Here is a 22688-nt window from a genome sequence, read left to right on the forward strand (position 1 = left end):
AATTGGGATATTTTTGGGATTCTTCAAGGGATCTTAAAATTCTAAATCAAATAGCAAAATGATCCTTGGTACGACCTTCTTAAAACAACTCATTATAGCTTAGTAGGACCCCCCCCCCCATTTTAGACAGGGCATTGACTCTTATGGGATAAGCAGACTAATTTAACTAGCCCTCTCTTGACAAGTGTACTATATTTTCCACAGGTTTCCGATAATTGCAGATGTCACCTATTAAAATACTAAATATTTATATTCCTCTCTCCTCAGAGTCTCCTCCTCCAACCCCAGCCCCTGGAGATGGGAAATGCCTTTTAGGCTGGGTCCCCTTTGGTCGTTACTGCTACTTTGTATACAACGGGCCCCAGGGATTCTCCTGGCCAGAGGCAAGACACTCCTGCCAAATAGTGAGAGGAGACCTGGTGTCCATCCACAGTAGACCAGAGGTGGAGTTCATCTTGAAGATGAACTACACCAGAGTTCACAACGTCTGGATCGGCCTGACCAGGGACAACAACTGTAAGTGGGTCGTTCCACGAAACCTTTTGCACACCTTCTTTATTTGAAGTAGAAATAAAAACCTGTTAACTGACGTTCCCTTTAAAATAGACCCATGGAGAATTCAATATATCCAATTTTTTAAATATGAATAAAGTCTTGTTAAAGTGCCAAAATGTTGCATTTCAACCCATTTTAATCCAATCATTTCTCTAATGTAAAGGCCTAGTTATTGTGTTGCTTTGGGGTGGCAGGGTAGCCTAGTGGTTAGAGCGTTGGTCTAGTAACCGGAAGGTTGCAAGTTCAAACCCCCCGAGCTGATAAGGTACAAATCTGTCGTTCTGCCCCTGAGCAGGCAGTTAACCCACTGTTCCAAGGCCGTCATTGAAAATAAGAATTTGTTCTTACTGACCAACCAGTTAAATAAAGGTAAAATAAATAAATAAAACAATACTGGCTAGCGAAGCAGTCTAGCTAATTTTAGCTAGCGAGGCAGGCTAGCTAAGCTGTACTTTCCTTGCTAAAAATGTTATCTAGCCTGCTAACCTGCCTTGCTTTTATCAAAAATTAACTAAAATAAAATTGACATAAGTCATTTCTGGAGATTTACTATTTATTTCATGTGATTAGTGATTCATTTACATCTGTCACTCATTCTAAGGTCAACCCCCTGTTACGTGACCTGAACTCTCATTTTAATGTGGTGAAACTATTATTTTAAATATTTGGTTCAATAGAAACATTTAAACATCTAATAGTCAAATCATCATGTAAAAGCAGGTAAGCTGGTCCAACTCTTTAATTTGCCATTTTCTGGTGTTTTGTGGTGAAAAACTGAGTGGGACGAGTATAACACATCAACCCTGTTACCTATAGATAGACAGGCTAGAATAACACATCAACCCTGTTACCTATAGATAGACAGGCTAGAATAACACATCAACCCTGTTACCTATAGATAGACAGGCTAGAATAACACATCAACCCTGTTACCTATAGATAGACAGGCTAGAATAACACATCAACCATGTTACCTATAGATAGACAGGCTAGAATAACACATCAACCCTGTTACCTATAGATAGACAGGCTAGAATAACACATCAACCCTGTTACCTATAGATAGACAGGCTAGAATAACACATCAACCCTGTTACCTATAGATAGACAGGCTAGAATAACACATCAACCCTGTTACCTATAGATAGACAGGCTAGAATAACACATCAACCCTGTTACCCATAGATAGACAGGCTAGAATAACACATCAACCCTGTTACCTATAGATAGACAGGCTAGAATAACACATCAACCCTGTTACCTATAGATAGACAGGCTAGAATAACACATCAACCCTGCTACCTATAGATAGACAGGCTAGAATAACACATCAACCCTGTTACCTATAGATAGACAGGCTAGAATAACACGTCAACCCTGTCACCTATAGATAGACAGGCTAGAATAACACATCAACCCTGTTACCTATAGATAGACAGGCTAGAATAACACGTCAACCCTGTCACCTATAGATAGACAGACTAGAATAACACATCAACCCTGTTACCTATAGATAGACAGGCTAGAATAACACATCAACCCTGTTACCTATAGATAGACAGGCTAGAATAACACATAAACCCTGTTACCTATAGATAGACAGGCTAGAAATGTTTGAGCAATTACATTTTTTTAGTGATGCTTGCATTCAATTGCCAATCCCTGTTGCACACAACCAGCTTCCATTCCCTCCTGTCACGAGGGGATCTATGGCTGATTTAAGATGACAGAGTTACAGTCAACCATGTTACTTTATTTGGCACTTAAGAGACACTTAATATAGTATTCTTTTAATTTAACCTCTTGAGATAGGAAAACTCTGTTTATTTAATTAAGTTGATCGTGTGCTCTTCATTACAGACTTTTAAACCAAGTTACACTTCTCAAACGGCATTGAATTGGTGGAACGACACGAGGATATGATGCACTGACTTTTCACCTTGTGGTTTTCTCACCTAAGTGTCTAACGTTATACGAATATTTCTACCTGTTTCCAGTTGGCTGGAGTTGGACAGACATGCAGTCCTTGGCTTTCCTAAACTGGGCGCCTAACGAGCCCAACGAAGCCTTCCACAATGGAGACGTGGGAGGAGAGAACTGTGTGGAGATGTACCCTGACGGACAATGGAATGATAACAACTGTATGCAGAAGAGAGGATATGCCTGTCGCCACCGCCAATGTGAGTACTCAGTATAACTGATAGACAGGCACAGGGTCCATTGATGCAGTATTTTCAGATGTAAATGCCACTGTTATTTCTCCTGCAGACTACACCACAGATGGCGGTGGTATAGTCATTCCCACTGATGCTCCCCAGGATAGCGGTAAGTTTGCTAGACTAGTTACAACATTGAAAAAATAAACATAGATCTTTCCCGAAACCATAGATCATAAAAAAACATAGATCATATTCATTCATATTTTGTCCTTCGTTTAACAGGTGCAGGACTGATCGCTGGGGCTGTGATTGGGGCCATTGTTGTCTTCACCTTGATATTTGGACTGCTTTATTACGTCTTCAGCATCAGAGGAGTCAAGCTGAGTGACGTCAGCTTCCCAACGAGAACGGGAAGGAGCGTTGATGTGGTAAGTGAAGCTTATAGCAACCGTGGTTTCTTAAGCATAAAAGATGTACATGATGGTAGCAGAGCACCAGAGAGGAAATAGTACTTAGCTGTAAACAAAGCAAATAACAAACAGGGATAATATCAAATCAAATGTATTTATAAAGCCCTTCGTACATCAGCTTATATCTCAATGTGCTGTACAGAAACCCAGCCTAAAATCCCAAACAGCAAGCAATGCAGGTGTAGAAGCACGGTGGTTAGGAAAAACTCCCTAGAAAGGCCAAAACCTAGGAAGAAACCTAGAGAGGAACCAGGCTATGAGGGGTGGCCAGACCTCTTCTGGCTGTGCCGGGTGGAGATTATAACAGAACATGGCCAAGATGTTCAAATGTTCATAAATGACCAGCATGGTCAACTACTAATAATCACAGGCAGAACAGTTGAAACTGGAGCAGCAGCACGGTCAGGTGGACTGGGGACAGCAAGGAGTCATCATGCCAGGTAGTCATGAGGTATGGTCCTAGGGCTCAGGTCCTCCGAGAGAGAGAGAGAGAGAGAGAAAGAAAGAAAGAGAAAGAGAAAATTAGAGAGAGCATTCTTAAATTCACACAGGACACCGGATAAGACAGGAGAAGTACTCCAGATATAACAAACTGACCCTAGCCCCCCGACACATAAACTACTGCAGCATAAATACTGCAGGCTGAGACAGGAGGGGTCAGGAGACACTGTGGCCCCATCCGATGACACCCCCGGACAGGGCCAAACAGGAAGGATATAACCTTATAATAGACATCCTTGCCTAGTTCCTCTTATCTATATTGAGATAAGGGGCGATGTTCATGTGAGGAGGTTTACAGGGATTCATGAACACTCTCCAAATGTTCAAATTTAAGAATGAATCTTCCCTCAAATGACACGATTTGTTCTTATATTGCAGCCTGCTTTTAACAACCCCAACTTTGGAGGAGAATCAGAAACATGAAACATGGGATTTGGATGAGTTTTTGTATATTTGTAATGAACCATGATTTCCATAGTTTGTCTTGTATAAGAAATCACCATGTCAATAACTTAGGTCTGTTTAAATAAAGCATGAATTACAACAATCTCTAAGAACTGGTTTTGAGACATGCATTTTTTGAGAGAATATATTTTCTAATAATCTCTTTAAATCTTATAAATCGGTCGGCAACATGTAATATTTAAATTTCAAATGTTTATACTTTTTTTTAGGTTGGATGCTTGTCTGTGGTAGTATGTATCGCACTACATTAGTCATAAAATCACTTTTCTGAATACCAAATAAACTGGGCTGCAACTACCACCGTAGATGTAATACTTCTGTCAAATGGTCAAGCTATTTTACAATAATGTATGGAATTTTATTATTTACTGTTGTATTTAATGTATTGATAATGCATTATTTTCTAAAAGAGGTTTGAATAAAAAAAAAAAGTAACATTTTTTAATACTATTTCTAAGTGTCTTGCGTGCCGGAGACCTTTCAAATGTGTCTGTGTCCTGAAAATATTGTAGTTATATTTTTACTTGATTTACTTTTGTTAAATCATCCTATCATCTGATTTTTACTTTTGTTTAATAAATATTTTGTTATCATTTCACCTCATAATTCAGTTTGCTTGTGTTAGACTGCTATTACACAGTCCCTAAGTCCAGAACAGACTGTGGGAGGCACACAGCACTACATAGAGCCATGACTACATGGAACTCTATTCCACATCAGGTAACTGACGCAAGCAGTAAACGTAGATTTAAAAAACACCTTATGGAACTGTGAAGAAACTCAAACACACACAGATTTAGTACTGTAGATATGTGGTAGTGGTGGAGTAGAGGCCTGAGAGCACACAGTATTCTTCTGTTATGGTAAAGCAATATATATACACTGCTCAAAAAAAATAAAGGGAACACTAAAATAACACATCCTAGATCTGAATGAATGAAATTAAAGTGGAAAACCACACTACAGTCTGATCCAACTTTGATGTAATGTTCTTAAAACAAGTCAAAATGAGGCTCAGTAGTGTGTGTGGCCTCCACATGCCTGTATGACCTCCCTACCACACCTGGGCATGCTCCTGATGAGGTGGCGGATGGTCTCCTGAGGGATCTCCTCCCAGACCTGGACTAAAGCATCCGCCAACTCCTGGGTAGTCTGTGGTGCAACGTGGCGTTGGTGGATGGAGTGAGACATGATGTCCCAGATGTGCTCAATTGGATTCAGGTCTGGGGAACGGACAGGCCAGTCCATAGCATCAATGCCTTCCTCTTGCAGGAACTGCTGACACACTCCAGACACATGAGGTCTAGCATTGTCTTGCATTAGGAGGATCCCAGGGACAACCACACCAGCATATGGTCTCACAAGGGGTCTGAGGATCTCATCTCGGTACCTAATGGCAGTCAAGCTACCTCTGGCAAGCACATGGAGGGCTGTGCGGTCCCCCAAAGAAATGCCACCCCATACCATGACTGACCCGCCACCAAACCGGTCATGCTGGAGGATGTTACAGGCAGCAGAACGTTCTCCACGGCGTCTCCAGACTCTGTCACGTCTGTCACGTGCTCAGTGTGAACCTGCTTTCATCTGTGAAGAGCACAGGGCGCCAGTGGCAAATTTGCCTTGGGTGTTCTCTGGCAAATGCCAAACGTCCTGCACGGTGTTGGGCTGTAAGCCACAACCCCCACCTGTGGACGTCGGGCCCTCATACCACCCTCATGGAGTCTGTTTCTGACCGTTTGAGCAGACACATGCACATTTGTGGCCTGCTGGAGGTCATTTTGCAGGGCTCTGGCAGTGCTCCTCCTGCTCCTCCTTGCACAAAGCCGGAGGTAGCAGTCCTGCTGCTGGGTTGTTGCCCTCCTACGGCCTCCTCCATGTCTCCTGATGTACTGGCCTGCCTCCTGGTATTGCCTCCATGCTCTGGACACTACGCTGACACACAGCAAACATTCTTGCCACAGCTCGCATTGATGTGCCATCCTGGATGTGCTGCACTACCTGAGCCACTTGTGCGGGTTGTGGACTCCGTCTCATGCTACCACTAGAGTGAAAGCACCGCCAGCATTCAAAAGTGACCAAAACATCAGCCAGGAAGCATAGGAACTGAGAAGTGGTCTGTGGTCACCACCTGCAGAACCACTCCTTTATTGGGGGTGTCTTGCTAATTGCCTATAATTTCCACCTGTTGTCTATTCCATTTGCAAAACAGCATGTGAAATTTGTCAATCAGTGTTACTTCCTAAGTAGAAAGTTTGATTTCACAGAAGTGTGATTGACTTGGAGTTACAATGTGTTGTTTAAGTGTTCCCTTTATTTTTTTGAGCAGTGTATATTTTTACCTTTATTTAACTAGGCAAGTCAGTTAAGAACACATTCTTATTTTCAATGACAGCCTAGTAACTGTGGGTTAACTGCCTTGTTCAGGGGCAGAACAACATATTTTTTTTTTACCTTGTCAGCTTGGGGATTTGATCTTGCAATCTTTCGGTTACTAGTCCAACACTCTAACCACTAGAGCTACCTGCCTCGTTGTATTCAGCTTTTCACTGCTGGTATAGTGACTTGCCAATTTTAATAGAGAAAGTACAAAATGTTTTGTAAATTCATACACTGTAGCTTGTGTTTTGCTTTTATTAATCGTTTGAATGTTTTTCAAGAGGATACATGGCGAAATGTATGTGGACACCCTTCAAATGAGTGGATTTGACTATTTTAGCCAAACCCGTTGCTGATAAGGTGTATACAATCGAGCACACAGCCATGCAATCTCCATAGACAAACATCGGCAGTAAAACGGCCTTACTGAAGCGTTCAGTGACTTTCAACGTGGCACCGTTATAGGATGCCATCCATCCAGCAAGTCAGTTCGTCACATTTCTTCCCCGCTAGAACTTCCCCAGGTCGACTGTAAGTGCTGTTATTGTGAAGTGAAAATATCTAGGAGCAACAACGGCTCAGCTGTGAAGTGGTAGGCCACACAAGCTCAAGGATCGGGACCGCCGAGTGCTGAAGCGTGTAAAAACCGTCTGTGCTCTGTTGGAGCACTCGCTACCTAGTTTCAAACTGCCTCTGGAAGCAACGTCAGCACAAGAACTGTTGGTCAGGAGTTTCATAAAATGGGTTTCCATGGCCGAGCAGCCGCACACAAGCCTAAGATCAACCATGCGCAATGCCAAGCTTCGGTTGGAGTGGTGTAAAGCTTGTCGAAATTGGACTCTGGAGCAGTGGAAACATTCTCTGGATTTGATGAATCCCACTTCACCATCAGGCAGTCTGACGGACGAATCCAGGAGAACGCTACCCGCCCAAATGCATAGTGCCAACCGTAAAGTTTGCGGAAGGACAAATAATGGTCTGGGGCTGTTTTTCATGATTCGGGCTAATCTCCTTAGTTCCAGTGAACAGAAACCTTAATGCTACAGCATACAATGACATTCTAGACAATTCTGTACTTCCAACTGTGTGGTAACAGTTTGGGGAAGGCCCTTTCCTGTTGCAGCATGACAATGCCCCATGTAGTGTATTTGTGGATTCTGGGATTAATTTACTTCTACCTGATACTTTTCATCAAGGTTTTCGATTTCGTTTTTTGTAAAAGGTCAAGGTAAACGAATCCATGAAAATAATATAATTTAATGTGTCTTCAATTACCCAATTTTCATGAATTTGATGATATAAGTTTGAAGCCCATTCAAAAACAGTACGGGACTTGAACCAGGAAGAAGACTTTCATAGGGTATATAATGTTACCCAGGACCTTCTAATTAGCAGGTTTTGTATGGGTGGAGTTTTGACTTGCCAGGTGACATCACTAGACGGTATAAATGAATAGACCAATAACCAATAGAGTTCCAAATTAGAGGGCAGCATTCCAGAAAGAACTTTCGGACGAAAATGTTTTTTTTTTCTCCTGCAAACGATTTAGAAGCCGATCGTCTTCCTGCTTTGTATGCATTAGTTTACCTGTTGTATTAAACACTCCTCTCTCTGACATTATTCACACGCTCTCAGCATTCGCTGCTTCAAGTTCAGTAGCCCACCGCTCCTCTCCTCGTTAGAGATATTACAGTACATTCGGAGAGTATTCAGACCCCTAGACTTTTTTCACATTTTGTTAAATTACAGCTGTATTCTAAAATGGATTAAATTTAAAAAATGCCCTCATCAATCCACACACAATACCCCATAATGACAAAGCAAAAACAGTGGTTTAGATTTTTTTGCAAATGTACAAATAAAACAGAAAAACATCGTTTACATAAGTATTCTGACCCTATGTTATGAGACTCAAAATTGAGCTCAGGTACATCCTGTTTCCATTGATCATCCCTGTTTCTACAACTTGGACTACACCCACCATTTGACAATGCAAGGCAGAGCAAAAACCAAGCCATGAGGTCGAAGGAATTGTCCATATAGCTCTGAGACACAACATATAGCTCTGAGACAGGATTGCGTCGAGGCACTGATCTAGGGATGGGTTCCAAAACATTTCTGCAGCATTGAAGGTCCTCAAGAACACAGTGGCCTCCATCAACCTCTACAGGATCGCTGGGTCCCCCACTGGACGGTTGAGCTCATGTAGGCTAATGTGATTAGCATGAGGTTGTAAGTAACAAGAAGAATTCCCAGGACATAGACATATCTGATATTGGCAGAACACTTCAATTCTTGTTAATCTAACTACACTGTCCAATTTACTGTAGCTATTACAGTGAAATAATACTTGAACATGTATTAAACTAATTAGGCACATTTGGGCAGTCTTGATACAACATTTTGAACAGAAATGCGAGGGTAGCCTAGTGGTTAGAGCATTGGACTAGCAACCGAAAGTTTGCAAGTTCAAATCCCCGAGCTGACAAGGTACAAAATCTGTCGTTCTGCCCCTGAACAGGCAGTTAACCCACTGTTCCTAGGTCGTCATTGAAAATAAGAATTTGTTTTTAACTGACTTGCAGTCTAAAATGTTGCACATACACTGCTGCCATCTAGTGGCCAAAATCTAAATTGTGCCTGGGCTGGCATAATATATTATGGTCTTTCTCGTGCATTTCAAAGATGGTACAACAAAAATACAAAAAAATGCCAAAATACCAGATCTAATGTGTTATATTTTTCCTCAAACTTCAAAGTGTTTCCTTTCAAATGGTATCAATAATATGCATATCTTTGCTTCAGGCAGTTAGATTTGGGTATGTCATTTTAGGCGAAAATTTAAAAAAGGGGGAAACACCAAGACTCTTCCTTGCGTCCGACCAAACAGCAATCAGGGGTGAAGGGCCTTGGTCAGGGACCTGACACCTACCTTACCTGACACCCTAGAGAACCACTTCAATTTGCTTTCCACAAACGATGCAATCGATCCACAGACGATGCAATGTCACTCATGTCTAATAAATGTATCGCAGTGTGTGTGTGTGGCAGGCTTACAATGATGACAAAAAAAAACATCTGAGAGTGTGCTGACCCTAGTGCTAGAGGGGGTACACAGCTGGAGGTTGAATGTTAAGAAGTACGGGACTATGAAAAGTTTGGGAACCACTGGTCTACCGTATCAAACGCTTTGGCCAAGTCAATAAAAACAGTAGCACAACATTGCTTAGAATCAAGGGTAATAGTGACAAAAATCATTGAGGACCTATAAGGTTGCAGTGACACATCCATAACCTGAGCAGAAACCAGATTGCATACCTGAGAGAATACTATAGACATCAAGAAAGCTGATCAGTTGATTATTGACAAGTTTTTCCAACACAAACAGGGCAACATAGAAATAGGCCTGTAACAGTTAGGATCAGCTTGATCTTCCCCTTTAAATAAAGGACGAACCGTGGCTCTCTTCCAAGCAATGGGAACCTCCCCAGAAAAGGAGAGAAGGTTAAAAAAAGGTCAGCGATAGGCTTGGCGATGATAGGGGCAGCAACCTTGAAAGGTCTAAATCACCTGACCCAGATGTTTTTTTGGGGGGTCAAGTTTCAGGAGCTCATTCAGCACCTCTGACTCAGTGACTGCCTGCAGGGAGAAACTTTGTAGAGGGGCAGGGAGAAAATAGAAGCATCGGGGACAGACACATTAGAAGGGGTGGGAGATGAGGAAATGTTGGACAGCAAGGAGGCATGGCTGAGTCATCAGCAACACAGTTAATTAATTCCGTTTTTTGAACGTATCTAGGGGGGGGTTACATGTTCGTACATTGAAATCATGTTTTATAGCAGACGTCATAATTATGAAATATATCAGAATGCCCATAGTTCGATGTAGTTATAGCAGAATAATTCACATAGCCAGCACATTGTCCCCCAAAGTTTATTGCCTCAAACATTTTACAGTGCAGAGGTCTGAATATACTGTTGAGCCACAATTCATCTTCAGCAGCCAAGCTACAAAATGTCTGCAAAACAGCATCTTTGGGAAAACTTGAGTCAAAAGAAAACCAAAATTCATTGTCAATCGGTCTTTATACATCTCTGTACATTGCAGCTCAAACTATTTACATATTTCCACAAGGCAAAAAAGTTTAATTACAAAAGATTTCTGCACATTTTCCCAGTAAATGACCAAAGTGATGTTGTTCCTTTTAGCGTGATATCATATATTTATGGACAATAATTATAATTCTGCACACAGAATACCTATAACTGAAGCGCAAAAAAAAGAAGAAAAAAAAAAGATTGAAATGAAGCATGACAATAAAGCTTCAAAAATATGAAAAGGACATGTAACATGACATAGAAACCAGAGCAACGTTTTAGTCAGTACAAAATGTAGAATGTCATCTCAAAACAGGACAACATTTCATTTCATGTGCAGTTTGACATCCAAGTTGGGTAACTCAAAGTATGATTGATTACTTACAAAGCAGCCTACTTTGGAGGGGGATTTTTAAAATATATATATATATATATATTTAAAAAAAAGCCATGGTACCAGTATACTCTATTCATACGGTTCATATTTGTGATAAAATAAATACAAACTCATTTTTCTTTTGTGGTTTCATGTGCAGCCCTTATATATTTGTACGCCAATAGAAATAGCTTTTCCAGTGAGCTCCAATTTCTTTTTTTTTTTTTTACAGTATAGTAACAATAAAACAATTCATTTAACTAAACGGCACAGATTTAGTCAATTTTAAGCAAAGCATGGTGATGTAAACCAATCTCCAATCTTTCATCAAAAACAGTATTTTATTAATGTTCTATGTATCGTTTTGCATTCGCCGCCCTGTTTTATTGCTCTTAACCAAAGCCTTGCAACAAGCAAGAGGACTCCAACCCTGGAGGAGAAACCCTGAAGGAAACCGGAAAATACACGGAAACAAGTGCAAATGACACACGTTGGTTTTTATCTTGCTGTAAGCATTGTTGTGTTAATGCTGAAATGAGAGAGAGGCAGGGTTGTATAGGCTTAAATATCAGAATATTGATTGACTGATACAAAATAATAAGGATCGCTAGTATTTCGCCATCAATAACATCCGTTAAACATGAAATAATCCACTGATTTAATCAAATACAAGTGTGTAATTGTAATATCATCAAACCCCCCACCTTTTTTTGAAATCAGAAAAACAAATACCAAAGTCATTCATTCTACAGAAATTGAACAGGGCGCTTTTAAAGGGAAATGATGTCAATTCATTCTACAGAAAGGCATTGTCTAGGTCTGGTAATCTTTGATCTCAATGAAGAGACGGTGCTGAACACACACAATGAAGATAAACGTCCACGATAAAAATACTCCTCTAAAGACAGTCTTTGTCCAAATTGGACCCTGTTCCCTATATAGTAGACTACTTGGTCCAAAAAAAATAATCTAAAAAAAAAAAAATAGTGCACTATATAGGGAATTAGGGTGCAATTTGGGACGCACATCATGTCATCATCGAGGGAGTTGGGTGGTCTAAAAATGGTGGTAATAGGTACTGAAGAGATAAAATGGGCAATAGGGTCAAAGACCAGTTGTAAGATTTAGCCAATCATTTGCCCAGTCACTTCTGCTGACCTGTGTGGTACATGAAACTGTATTTTCGACTTCCATACGAAAAAAAAACAACAAAAAAACCCGGCAATCATTTAGATGTGTTGATAAGTGTTATTTTCGAATGACCTGGGCCGTTATTGTATGTACGCACAAGATGTGACACCAGAGCTACGCAAATGATGTAAACTAAACAGCCGGTCAACGCTTCCTCACAGGTAGCCAGTCCTATACAGTGAATCATTTCCAACGGTCACGGCTGTCCGTAAAGGGAAGAGTATCCTGCTTTTCAAAACTCTGACCACATTACTAAATCCACTTTTAACTTCAGTTAAATGGGACTTGCTTTTGTCAATGATCAATACAAGATGATGCTATATTCAATAAGTATTCCATTTGGGGAGACAGACGGCAAGTGTCCTTAAAAAAACCCATCTAAGGCACTTTTATTTCTACTGAACGATGCCACGTCTGTATAAAAACTGGTTTGATGCGCAGCTTCAGCCTGAGTGTTAAAAGCATGTATGCTGGATAGATTACAGAACTAGAGAAAACGCTCTCAACCATCACATTAGGCCACAGGTCCCTCCCTCTCTCTCCCTCTGCCTCCATCAGACAGCGTTGCTCTGCTTCCCATGTGCAGTGAAGATGAGGTAGTTACTTCCTGCTTCCTGTCTGAAGAGTAAAGGACCAGGGCTACAGGTCAAATCAGACCATTTGGTTTTCTTATCTAAAATGTCTTAGATGAGCAGTTGTTGACCAAAAAGGGAAAGCAAGTACAAAATCCAACTCAAATCATATTTCTGTTATGACTGATTGAACATAGTGGACCCGCCCTGGCACGTAGAATCCATCTCCTTTGAAGAGAAAAATGGGGGTGGGGGGGAAAGAATAATATATCTTCACAAAAAAAGCATCAAGGACTATCTTTGTCTCCATTCAAGAATACTGCCGTCCCATATTTCAGGACAATGCATCAAGTCACTTTATAATACTTTATGGTACAGCAGAGACATACTAACTATATCCTGCCGAATTCGAACAGTATTATTATAGACGTGTCTTGGATGGATAGATCCCTTCACTTCTATAGGACTTTTTAGTTGGTTGTGAAGTAAAACAATTGGCCATATCAACGCTTTTAATCAAAAAAAAACAAAAAAAAACAAACGTAATTGAAACAATATATTTAAAGTGATATAATAATAAATGATAATGAGGCTAGTAAATAAGCTTTTGTCATTACTGCTTCGCATTACCACAGGAGAAAGGTGAGAGGCCTCTCTGAACCACAACCAAAGAAAAAGCAGGTATCTTCAGACAACCATCCCGCAGGGACATGGCCTCACTGACCTCCAAGACAGACAGGACCCAGAGGGGTTGAGCAGGCCACTGGGAGACAGTCTTACTGACCCCCAGAGGGGCGGGGCAGGCCACTGGGAGACAGTCTTACTGACCCCCAGAGGGGCGGGGCAGGCCACGGGGAGACAGTCTTACTGACCCCCAGAGGGGCGGGGCAGGCCACCGGGAGACAGTCTTACTGACCCCCAGAGGGGCGGGGCAGGCCACCGGGAGACAGTCTTACTGACCCCCAGAGGGGCGGGGCAGGCCACGGGGAGACAGTCTTACTGACCCCCAGAGGGGCGGGGCAGGCCACGGGGAGACAGCCCTCCTGACCCCCAGAGGGGTGGGGCAGGCCACGGGGAGACAGCCCTCCTGACCCCCAGAGGGGTGGGGCAGGCCTTGGGAAGACACCCCTACTGACCCCCAGAGGGGTGGGGCAGGCCACGGGGAGACACCCCTACTGACCCCCAGAGGGGCGGGGCAGGCCACAGGGAGACACCCCTACTGACCCCCAGAGGGGTGGGGCAGGCCACGGGGAGACACCCCTACTGACCCCCAGAGGGGTGGCAGGGCAAGTCAGCTGGCTGTGTGGCTCGTTGTTGAGAATGGGAGGAAGTCCTACTCAGCTCCGCCTCCATCAGCCCTCCCTGAGCTCCAGAGGATGTGATAGTTGTTTGTTGATGGACCCTTCAATGTGACCAACAGAGGACAGGGACCCAAAAACGCATGTAATCTGTGTGTGTGTGAGATAGATATATTTATATAGATATATGTAGTTGAGAGAAAAAAAGGTGACTTGGTATCCATGTGAACAACTTGCAGAGGGACTTGGGATCCTGCATTCATCTGATGGCCCGTCAATAAATAAAACCAAGAAGGATGTCGTGGACAGGGAAAGCCAGGGCTGGGCTCGGCATTGTCGACAGGGCAGGGCTGAGAAGCGGTCACTGTGCCTCACGGGTGTCCAGTCGGAGCCACTGCAGTCCCTGCCGTGTGTGACGCACCAAAGAGCTCATGGTGGACGTCAGGCTCAACGGGCCCAGAGCCAAGTCCAACTCAGACAGCAAACCTAGAGACACGGAGAGATAAGGAAATAGACTTGAGCAGGAGCAATGAAACACTCGCATGAATATTACTACAATCAAAATCAAATGTATTCGTAAAGCCCTTTTCACAATCAGCCGATGTCAAAGCGCTGTACAGAAACCCAGCCTAAAACCTCATCACCAGTATCTTTTCCCCCACGGTGATCATGACCTCTAGTGGTCACACGCAGAACTACAGCTATAAAGAATCCATATTCCTGTGTAATAATATCCCTGTGACTTTAACCCATCCCCTTGCTCCGCCTCACCACTGCCTTTGTGGGCCAGCTCGTCAGCCTGCTCCCAGATGTCGTGAGCACTCAGGAAGAGTGCCGTGATGTTGACGTAGGAAGACGCCACCTGCTGGATGACCTGTGGAATGGCCACGGTGCTGACGGTGCCTGCCCCCGCCCCGCTGCTGTGGTTGGAGCCCGGCCCAGAACTGGCTGTGCTGGCAGGAGATGGCATGGGAGACATGGGGGATGGGGTACCTGTGCTTCTGGGGAAGAGAGAGCAAGCCAGGGGATGAGACTAAGGGATAAATCATTCACTAAACCCTAAAACTCAACAAGGCAGGTCCTACAGGCCCTAGTTTCTACCTTCTTAACAACACTGTCAACAAGGCAGGTCCTACAGGCCCTAGTTTCTACCTTCTTAACAACACTCAACAAGGTAGGTCCTACAGGCCCTAGTTTCTACCTTCTTAACAACACTGTCAACAAGGCAGGTCCTACAGGCCCTAGTTTCTACCTTCTTAACAACACTGTCAACAAGGCAGGTCCTACAGGCCCTAGTTTCTACCTTCTTAACAACACTGTCAACAAGGCAGGTCCTACACAGTTTCTACCTTCTTAACAACACTATCAACAAGGCAGGTCCTACAGGCCCTAGTTTCTACCTTCTTAACAACACTGTCAACAAAGGCAGGTTTCTACCTTCTTAACAACACTGTCAACAAGGCAGGTCCTACAGGTAGTTTCTACCTTCTTAACAACACTGTCAACAAGGTAGGTCCTACAGGCCCTAGTTTCTACCTACTTAACAACACTGTCAACAAGGCAGGTCCTACAGGCCCTAGTTTCTACCTTCTTAACAACACTGTCAACAAGGCAGGTCCTTACAGGCCCTAGTTTCTACCTTCTTAACAACACTGTCAACAAGGCAGGTCCTTACAGGCCCTAGTTTCTACCTTCTTAACAACACTCAACAAGGTAGGTCCTACAGGCCCTAGTTTCTACCTTCTTAACAACACTGTCAACAAGGCAGGTCCTTACAGGCCCTAGTTTCTACCTTCTTAACAACACTGTCAACAAGGCAGGTCCTACAGGCCCTAGTTTCTACCTTCTTAACAACACTGTCAACAAGGCAGGTCCTACAGGCCCTAGTTTCTACCTTCTGTCAACAAGGCAGGTTAACAACACTGTCAACAAGGCAGGTCCTACAGGCCCTAGTTTCTACCTTCTTAACAACACTGTCAACAAGGCAGGTCCTACAGGCCCTAGTTTCTACCTTCTTAACAACACTGTCAACAAGGCAGGTCCTACAGGCCCTAGTTTCTACCTTCTTAACAACACTGTCAACAAGGTAGTTTCTACCTTCTTAACAACACTGTCAACAAGGCAGGTCCTTACAGGTCCTACAGGCCCTAGTTTCTACCTTCTTAACAACACTGTCAACAAGGCAGGTCCTACAGGCCCTAGTTTCTACCTTCTTAACAACACTGTCAACAAGGCAGGTCCCTACAGGCCCTAGTTTCTACCTTCTTAACAACACTGTCAACAAGGCAGGTCCTTACAGGCCCTAGTTTCTACCTTCTTAACAACACTGTCAACAAGGCAGGTCCTACAGGCCCTAGTTTCTACCTTCTTAACAACACTGTCAACAAGGCAGGTCCTACAGGCCCTAGTTTCTACCTTCTTAACAACACTGTCAACAAGGCAGGTCCTACAGGCCCTAGTTTCTACCTTCTTAACAACACTGTCAACAAGGCAGGTCCTACAGGCCCTAGTTTCTACCTTCTTAACAACACTGTCAACAAGGCAGGTCCTTACAGGCCCTAGTTTCTACCTTCTTAACAACACTGTCAACAAGGCAGGTCCTTACAGGCCCTAGTTTCTACCTTCTTAACAACACTGTCAACAAGGCAGGTCCTTCCAGGCCCTAGTTTCTACCTTCTTAACAACACTCAACAAGGTAGGTCCTACAGGCCCTAGTTTCTACCTTCTTAACAACACTATCAACAAGGCAGGTCCTTACAGGCCCTAGTTTCTACCTTCTTAACAACACTGTCAACAAGGCAGGTCCTACAGGCCCTAGTTTTGTCGCACCTTGACTACTGTTCAGTCGTGTGGTCAGGTGCCACAAAAAAGGACATAGGAAAATTGCATTTGGCTCGGAACAGGGCAGCACGACTGGCCCTTGGATGTACACAGACAGCTAACAATAATATGCATGTCAACCTCTCCTGGCTCAAAGTGGAGGAGAGATTAACTTCATCACTACTTGTATTTATGAGAGGTATTGACATGTTGAATACACCGAGCTGTCTGTCTAAACTACTGGCACACAGCTCAGACATCCATCCATACTCCACAAGACATGTCACAAGAGGTTTCTTCACAGTTTCCAGAACAGACTATGGGAGGCATACAGTACTACATAGAGCCATGACCACATGGAACTCTATTCCACAGTACTACATAGAGCCATGACTACATGGAACTCTATTCCACAGTACTACATAGAGCCATGACCACATGGAACTCTATTCCACAGTACTACATAGAGCCATGACCACATGGAACTCTATTCCACAGTACTACATAGAGCCATGACCACATGGAACTCTATTCCACAGTACTACATAGAGCCATGACCACATGGAACTCTATTCCACAGTACTACATAGAGCCATGACCACATGGAACTCTATTCCACAGTACTACATAGAGCCATGACCACATGGAACTCTATTCCACAGTACTACATAGAGCCATGACCACATGGAACTCTATTCCACAGTAACATAGAGCCATGACCACATGGAACTCTATTCCACAGTACTACATAGAGCCATGACCACATGGAACTCTATTCCACAGTACTACATAGAGCCATGACCACATGGAACTCTATTCCACAGTACTACATAGAGCCATGACCACATGGAACTCTATTCCACAGTACTACATAGAGCCATGACCACATGGAACTCTATTCCACAGTACTACATAGAGCCATGACCACATGAACTCTATTCCACAGAACATAGAGCCATGACCACATTCCACAGTACTACATAGAGCCATGACCACATGGAACTCTATTCCACAGTACTACATAGAGCCATGACCACATGGAACTCTATTCCACAGTACTACATAGAGCCATGACCACATGGAACTCTATTCCACAGTACTACATAGAGCCATGACCACATGGAACTCTATTCCACAGTACTACATAGAGCCATGACCACATGGAACTCTATTCCACAGTACTACATAGAGCCATGACCACATGGAACTCTATTCCACAGTACTACATAGAGCCATGACCACATGGAACTCTATTCCACAGTACTACATAGAGCCATGACCACATGGAACTCTATTCCACAGTACTACATAGAGCCATGACCACATGGACAGTACTACATAGAGCCATGACCACATGGAACTCTATTCCACAGTACTACATAGAGCCATGACCACATGGAACTCTATTCCACAGTACTACATAGAGCCATGACCACATGGAACTCTATTCCACAGTACTACATAGAGCCATGACCACATGGAACTCTATTCCACAGTACTACATAGAGCCATGACCACATGGAACTCTATTCCACAGTACTACATAGAGCCATGACCACATGGAACTCTATTCCACAGTACTACATAGAGCCATGACCACATGGAACTCTATTCCACAGTACTACATAGAGCCATGACCACATGGAACTCTATTCCACAGTACTACATAGAGCCATGACCACATGGAACTCTATTCCACAGTACTACATAGAGCCATGACCACATGGAACTCTATTCCACAGTACTACATAGAGCCATGACCACATGGAACTCTATTCCACAGTACTACATAGAGCCATGACCACATGGAACTCTATTCCACAGTACTACATAGAGCCATGACCACATGGAACTCTATTCCACAGTACTACATAGAGCTATTCCACAGTACTACATAGAGCCATGACCACATGGAACTCTATTCCACAGTACTACATAGAGCCATGACCACATGGAACTCTATTCCACAGTACTACATAGAGCCATGACTACATGGAACTCTATTCCACAGTACCACATGGAACTCTATTACATAGAGCCATGACATGACCACATGGAACTCTATTCCACAGTACTACATCCACATGACCACATGGAACTCTATTCCACAGTACCACATAGAGCCATGACTACATGGAACTCTATTCCACAGTACAACATAGAGCCATGACTACATGGAACTCTATTCCACAGTACTACATAGAGCCATGACCACATGGAACTCTATTCCACAGTACCACATAGAGTCATGACCACATGGAACTCTATTCCACATCAGGTAACTGATGCCAGCAGTAGATTCATTTTTTTTTTTTAAGAAGATAAAAAACACCTTATGGAACAGCAGGGACTGTGAAGCAACACAAACATAGGCACAGACACATACATACGCACTATATACACACACACAACTGTAGATATGTGGTAGTGGTGGAGTAGGGGCCTGAGGGTACACGGTGTGTTGTGAAATATGTGAATGTATTGTAACGTTTTGGTATAAACTGCCTTTATTTTGATGGACCCCAGGAAGAGTAGCTGCTGCCTTGACAGGAACTAAATGGGGATCCATAATAAACCCCAGGTAGAGTTAGCTGCTGCCTTGGCAGGAACTAAATGGGGATCCATAATAAACCCCAGGAAGAGTAGCTGCTGCCTTGGCAGGAACTAATGGGGATCCATAATAAACCCCAGGTAGAGTAGCTGCTGCCTTGGCAGGAACTAATGGGGATCAATAATAAACCCCAGGTAGAGTAGCTGCTGCCTTGGCAGGAACTAAATGGGGATCCATAATAAACCCCAGGAAGAGTAGCTGCTGCCTTGGCAGGAACTAATGGGGATCAATAATAAACCCCAGGAAGAGTAGCTGCTGCCTTGGCAGGAACTAAATGGGGATCCATAATAAACCCCAGGTAGAGTAGCTGCTGCCTTGGCAGGAACTAAATGGGGATCCATAATAAACCCCAGGAAGAGTAGCTGCTGCCTTGGCAGGAACTAATGGGGATCAATAATAAACCCCAGGAAGAGTAGCTGCTGCCTTGGCAGGAACTAAATGGGGATCCATAATAAACCCCAGGAAGAGTAGCTGCTGCCTTGGCAGGAACTAAATGGGGATCCATAATAAACCCCAGGAAGAGTAGCTGCTGCCTTGGCAGGAACTAAATGGGGATCCATAATAAACCCCAGGAATAGTAGCTGCTGCCTTGGCAGGAACTAAATGGGGATCCATAATAAACCCCAGGTAGAGTAGCTGCTGCCTTGGCAGGAACTAAATGGGGATCCATAATAAACCCCAGGAAGAGTAGCCGCTGCCTTGGCAGGAACTAAATGGGGATCCATAATAAACCCCAGGAAGAGTAGCTGCTGCCTTGGCAGGAACTAAATGGGGATCCATAATAAACCCCAGGAAGAGTAGCTGCTGCCTTGGCAGGAACTAAATGGGGATCCATAATAAACCCCAGGAAGAGTAGCTGCTGCCTTGGCAGGAACTAATGGGGAATCCATAATATATACAAACACAGATCTACAACAGTCTATATAGGTATTAGATGAAAGACTTACTTTGAGACACATGGTGAAGGAGCCTGGGTTGCAGACTTTATAGAACTCTGAAAAGGAGGATGAGAGACAATGTCTTATTTTTTTATTTCCAACGTTTAAATAAATAAAAACATTGGTTGACTGCTCCAAAGATCAGTTTCCCCAGAAACATATACTGAACAAAATTATTAAAAAATGCAACATGCAACTAAGGGCGTCACTACAGTGCAAGAGGCATCACTACAGTCCCTGGTTCGAATCCAGGCTGTATCACATCCGGTCGTGATTGGGAGACCCACAGGGCGGCGCACAATTGGCCCAGTGTTGTCCAGGTTTGGCCCGGGGTAGGCCGTCGTTGTAAATAAGAATTTGTTCTCAACTGACTTGCCCAGTTAAATAAAAAGGTTTTTCATTTTTATTTAAGGAAATCAGTCAATAGAAATAAATTCATTAGGCACTAATCTATGGATTTCACATGACTGGACAGGGGCACAGCCATGGGTGGGCCTGGGAGGGCACCCACCCACCGAGGAGCCAGGCTCAGACAATCAGACATGAGTTATTCCCCACAAAAGGGCTTCATTACAGACATAAATACTCCTCAGTTTCATCAGCTGTTCGGATAACTTTTCTCAGACATGGTTACACATGGTCTGAGGTTGTGAGGCCGGTTGGACGTACTGCCAAATTCTCTAAAATGACGTTGGAGACAGCTTATGGTAGAAAGATTCACATTCAATTATCTTGCAACAGCTCTGGTGGACATTCCTACAGACAGCATGCCAATTGCACGCTCCCTAAAAACTTGAGACATCTGTAGCATTGCATTGTGTGACAAAACCGCGCATTTTAGAGTGGCTTTTTATTGTCCCCAGCACAAGGTGCACCTGTGTAGGTGTTCATGCTGTTTAATCAGCTTCTTGATATGCCACACCTGGGGGAGACATGTTTACCTGCGCTGCAGACAGCTATATCGGTCAGCTAATACAACACTATTAAAAAAGGCCCAGTGCACTACTTGTGAAAGAAATGTCTTCAGATTTTTTCAGGGGGTGCTACATCATCCCTACTTCCAAGCGGTGGCGACTTCCAAGCGGTGGCACCTTACGTTTATATTTTTGTTCAGTATAGATTTAAATCAGGGGAGAATGACTGCCCCCTCTCATTGAAACCATGGAAGCTTAAGACCGACCAACGGTACTGCAGTCATTGTTTGCAGAAAACAGGATCCCCCCCCATGAGTGAATGGGAAAATTGCAATCTTCTTCAAATTAATTTGGCTTCAATAAATCGGTGGCTTTGTCCGTTCATATAGTCATTGATCTAGACCTGGACAAAAAAAAAAAATGCACTTCGGCAGATTTTTATTTAATTGAAACTTTATTTAACTAAGCCAAGATGAACCACAGCCTGTCCTTTCCAATGGGAGCAAATGAATCATGGGGCAGAACAAAAGCAGAGAGGTGGGCAGTGCCAAGCACGAGCTAACGAGATCCTATTGTCACGTTCTAGCTTGTATTTGCATATTCCCATGAGGGAACGCCTACTCTGAAGTGCGTGTGTGCAATATATTCCATTTTCCACTCCTAAACAATTACACTTTTGGAAACTTGGGCAAACAGTAAATAAAACAAAAGCTGTAGTCCACTCTTCATAAAACAGATTATAGATTTGGAAACAGAAAACTGTATGGAGATGAAAATGTTAAAAGAAAAAAAAAAAAGAAATCGATGACAAAATTAGCAGAATGATGGCCAAAATCCATCAACGCTCCATCTTCATTCACTTCCTCTCGTCACAATAGTTGGTGAGTGGAAATGCAAACCGGAAGCTTCAAATCTATACATTCCGTGAAATTTCTGGCTCGGTTGAGTCCTCAGACCTCCCCCCGGTTGAGTCCTCAGACCTCCCCCTGGTTGAGTCCTCAGACCTCCCCCCGGTTGAGTCCTCAGACCTCCCCCCGGTTGAGTCCTCAGACCTCCCCCCGGTTGAGTCCTCAGAACCAAAACGACAAACGCGTAATAGAAGCCTACCTTGAAATGATCTGTCAGGGTCCTTGAATACTTAAGTGCTGCTTCTCGTTTGTAGCGAAACATGGCCATCTGTAGAAGGGACAGGCCCCTCATGCTGCCAGACAGAAAATAACAAAAAGGTTACATTCTCATAATCCTCTCCAAGGAACATTTCATTTAAATGACTTCTGAGGTAAAAATTGGATCCAAATGTACCACTACTTTACATTTTGGTTACATTTAACAGAAATAGATAGTT

At 43.3% G+C, this 22688-nt stretch overlaps 2 protein-coding genes across 2 annotated transcripts in view; one reads left to right on the forward strand and one right to left on the reverse strand.

Moving 5' to 3' along the window:
- LOC135548075 (macrophage mannose receptor 1) overlaps window positions 1-4242 on the forward strand; it is a 35308-nt gene extending 31066 nt beyond the window's left edge. Inside the window, exons 45-49 of the mRNA XM_064977314.1 lie at window positions 268-516; window positions 2553-2735; window positions 2824-2880; window positions 2997-3142; window positions 4064-4242. Of these exons, the coding sequence (XP_064833386.1) occupies window positions 268-516; window positions 2553-2735; window positions 2824-2880; window positions 2997-3142; window positions 4064-4108 (680 nt within the window). The 3' untranslated portion in view covers window positions 4109-4242. The remainder of the gene's footprint in view (window positions 1-267; window positions 517-2552; window positions 2736-2823; window positions 2881-2996; window positions 3143-4063) is intronic.
- A 6201-nt stretch (window positions 4243-10443) lies between these two features.
- Window positions 10444-22688, reverse strand: part of LOC135548076 (AF4/FMR2 family member 1-like) — a 58189-nt gene continuing 45944 nt past the window's right edge. The window contains 4 exon segments of the mRNA XM_064977315.1: window positions 10444-14546; window positions 14832-15061; window positions 20439-20485; window positions 22451-22544. Coding sequence (XP_064833387.1) covers window positions 14422-14546; window positions 14832-15061; window positions 20439-20485; window positions 22451-22544 — 496 coding nt within the window. The 3' untranslated portion in view covers window positions 10444-14421.

This window comes from Oncorhynchus masou, chromosome 11 (assembly GCF_036934945.1).
Source record: "Oncorhynchus masou masou isolate Uvic2021 chromosome 11, UVic_Omas_1.1, whole genome shotgun sequence".
Taxonomy (NCBI): Eukaryota; Metazoa; Chordata; class Actinopteri; order Salmoniformes; family Salmonidae; genus Oncorhynchus; species Oncorhynchus masou.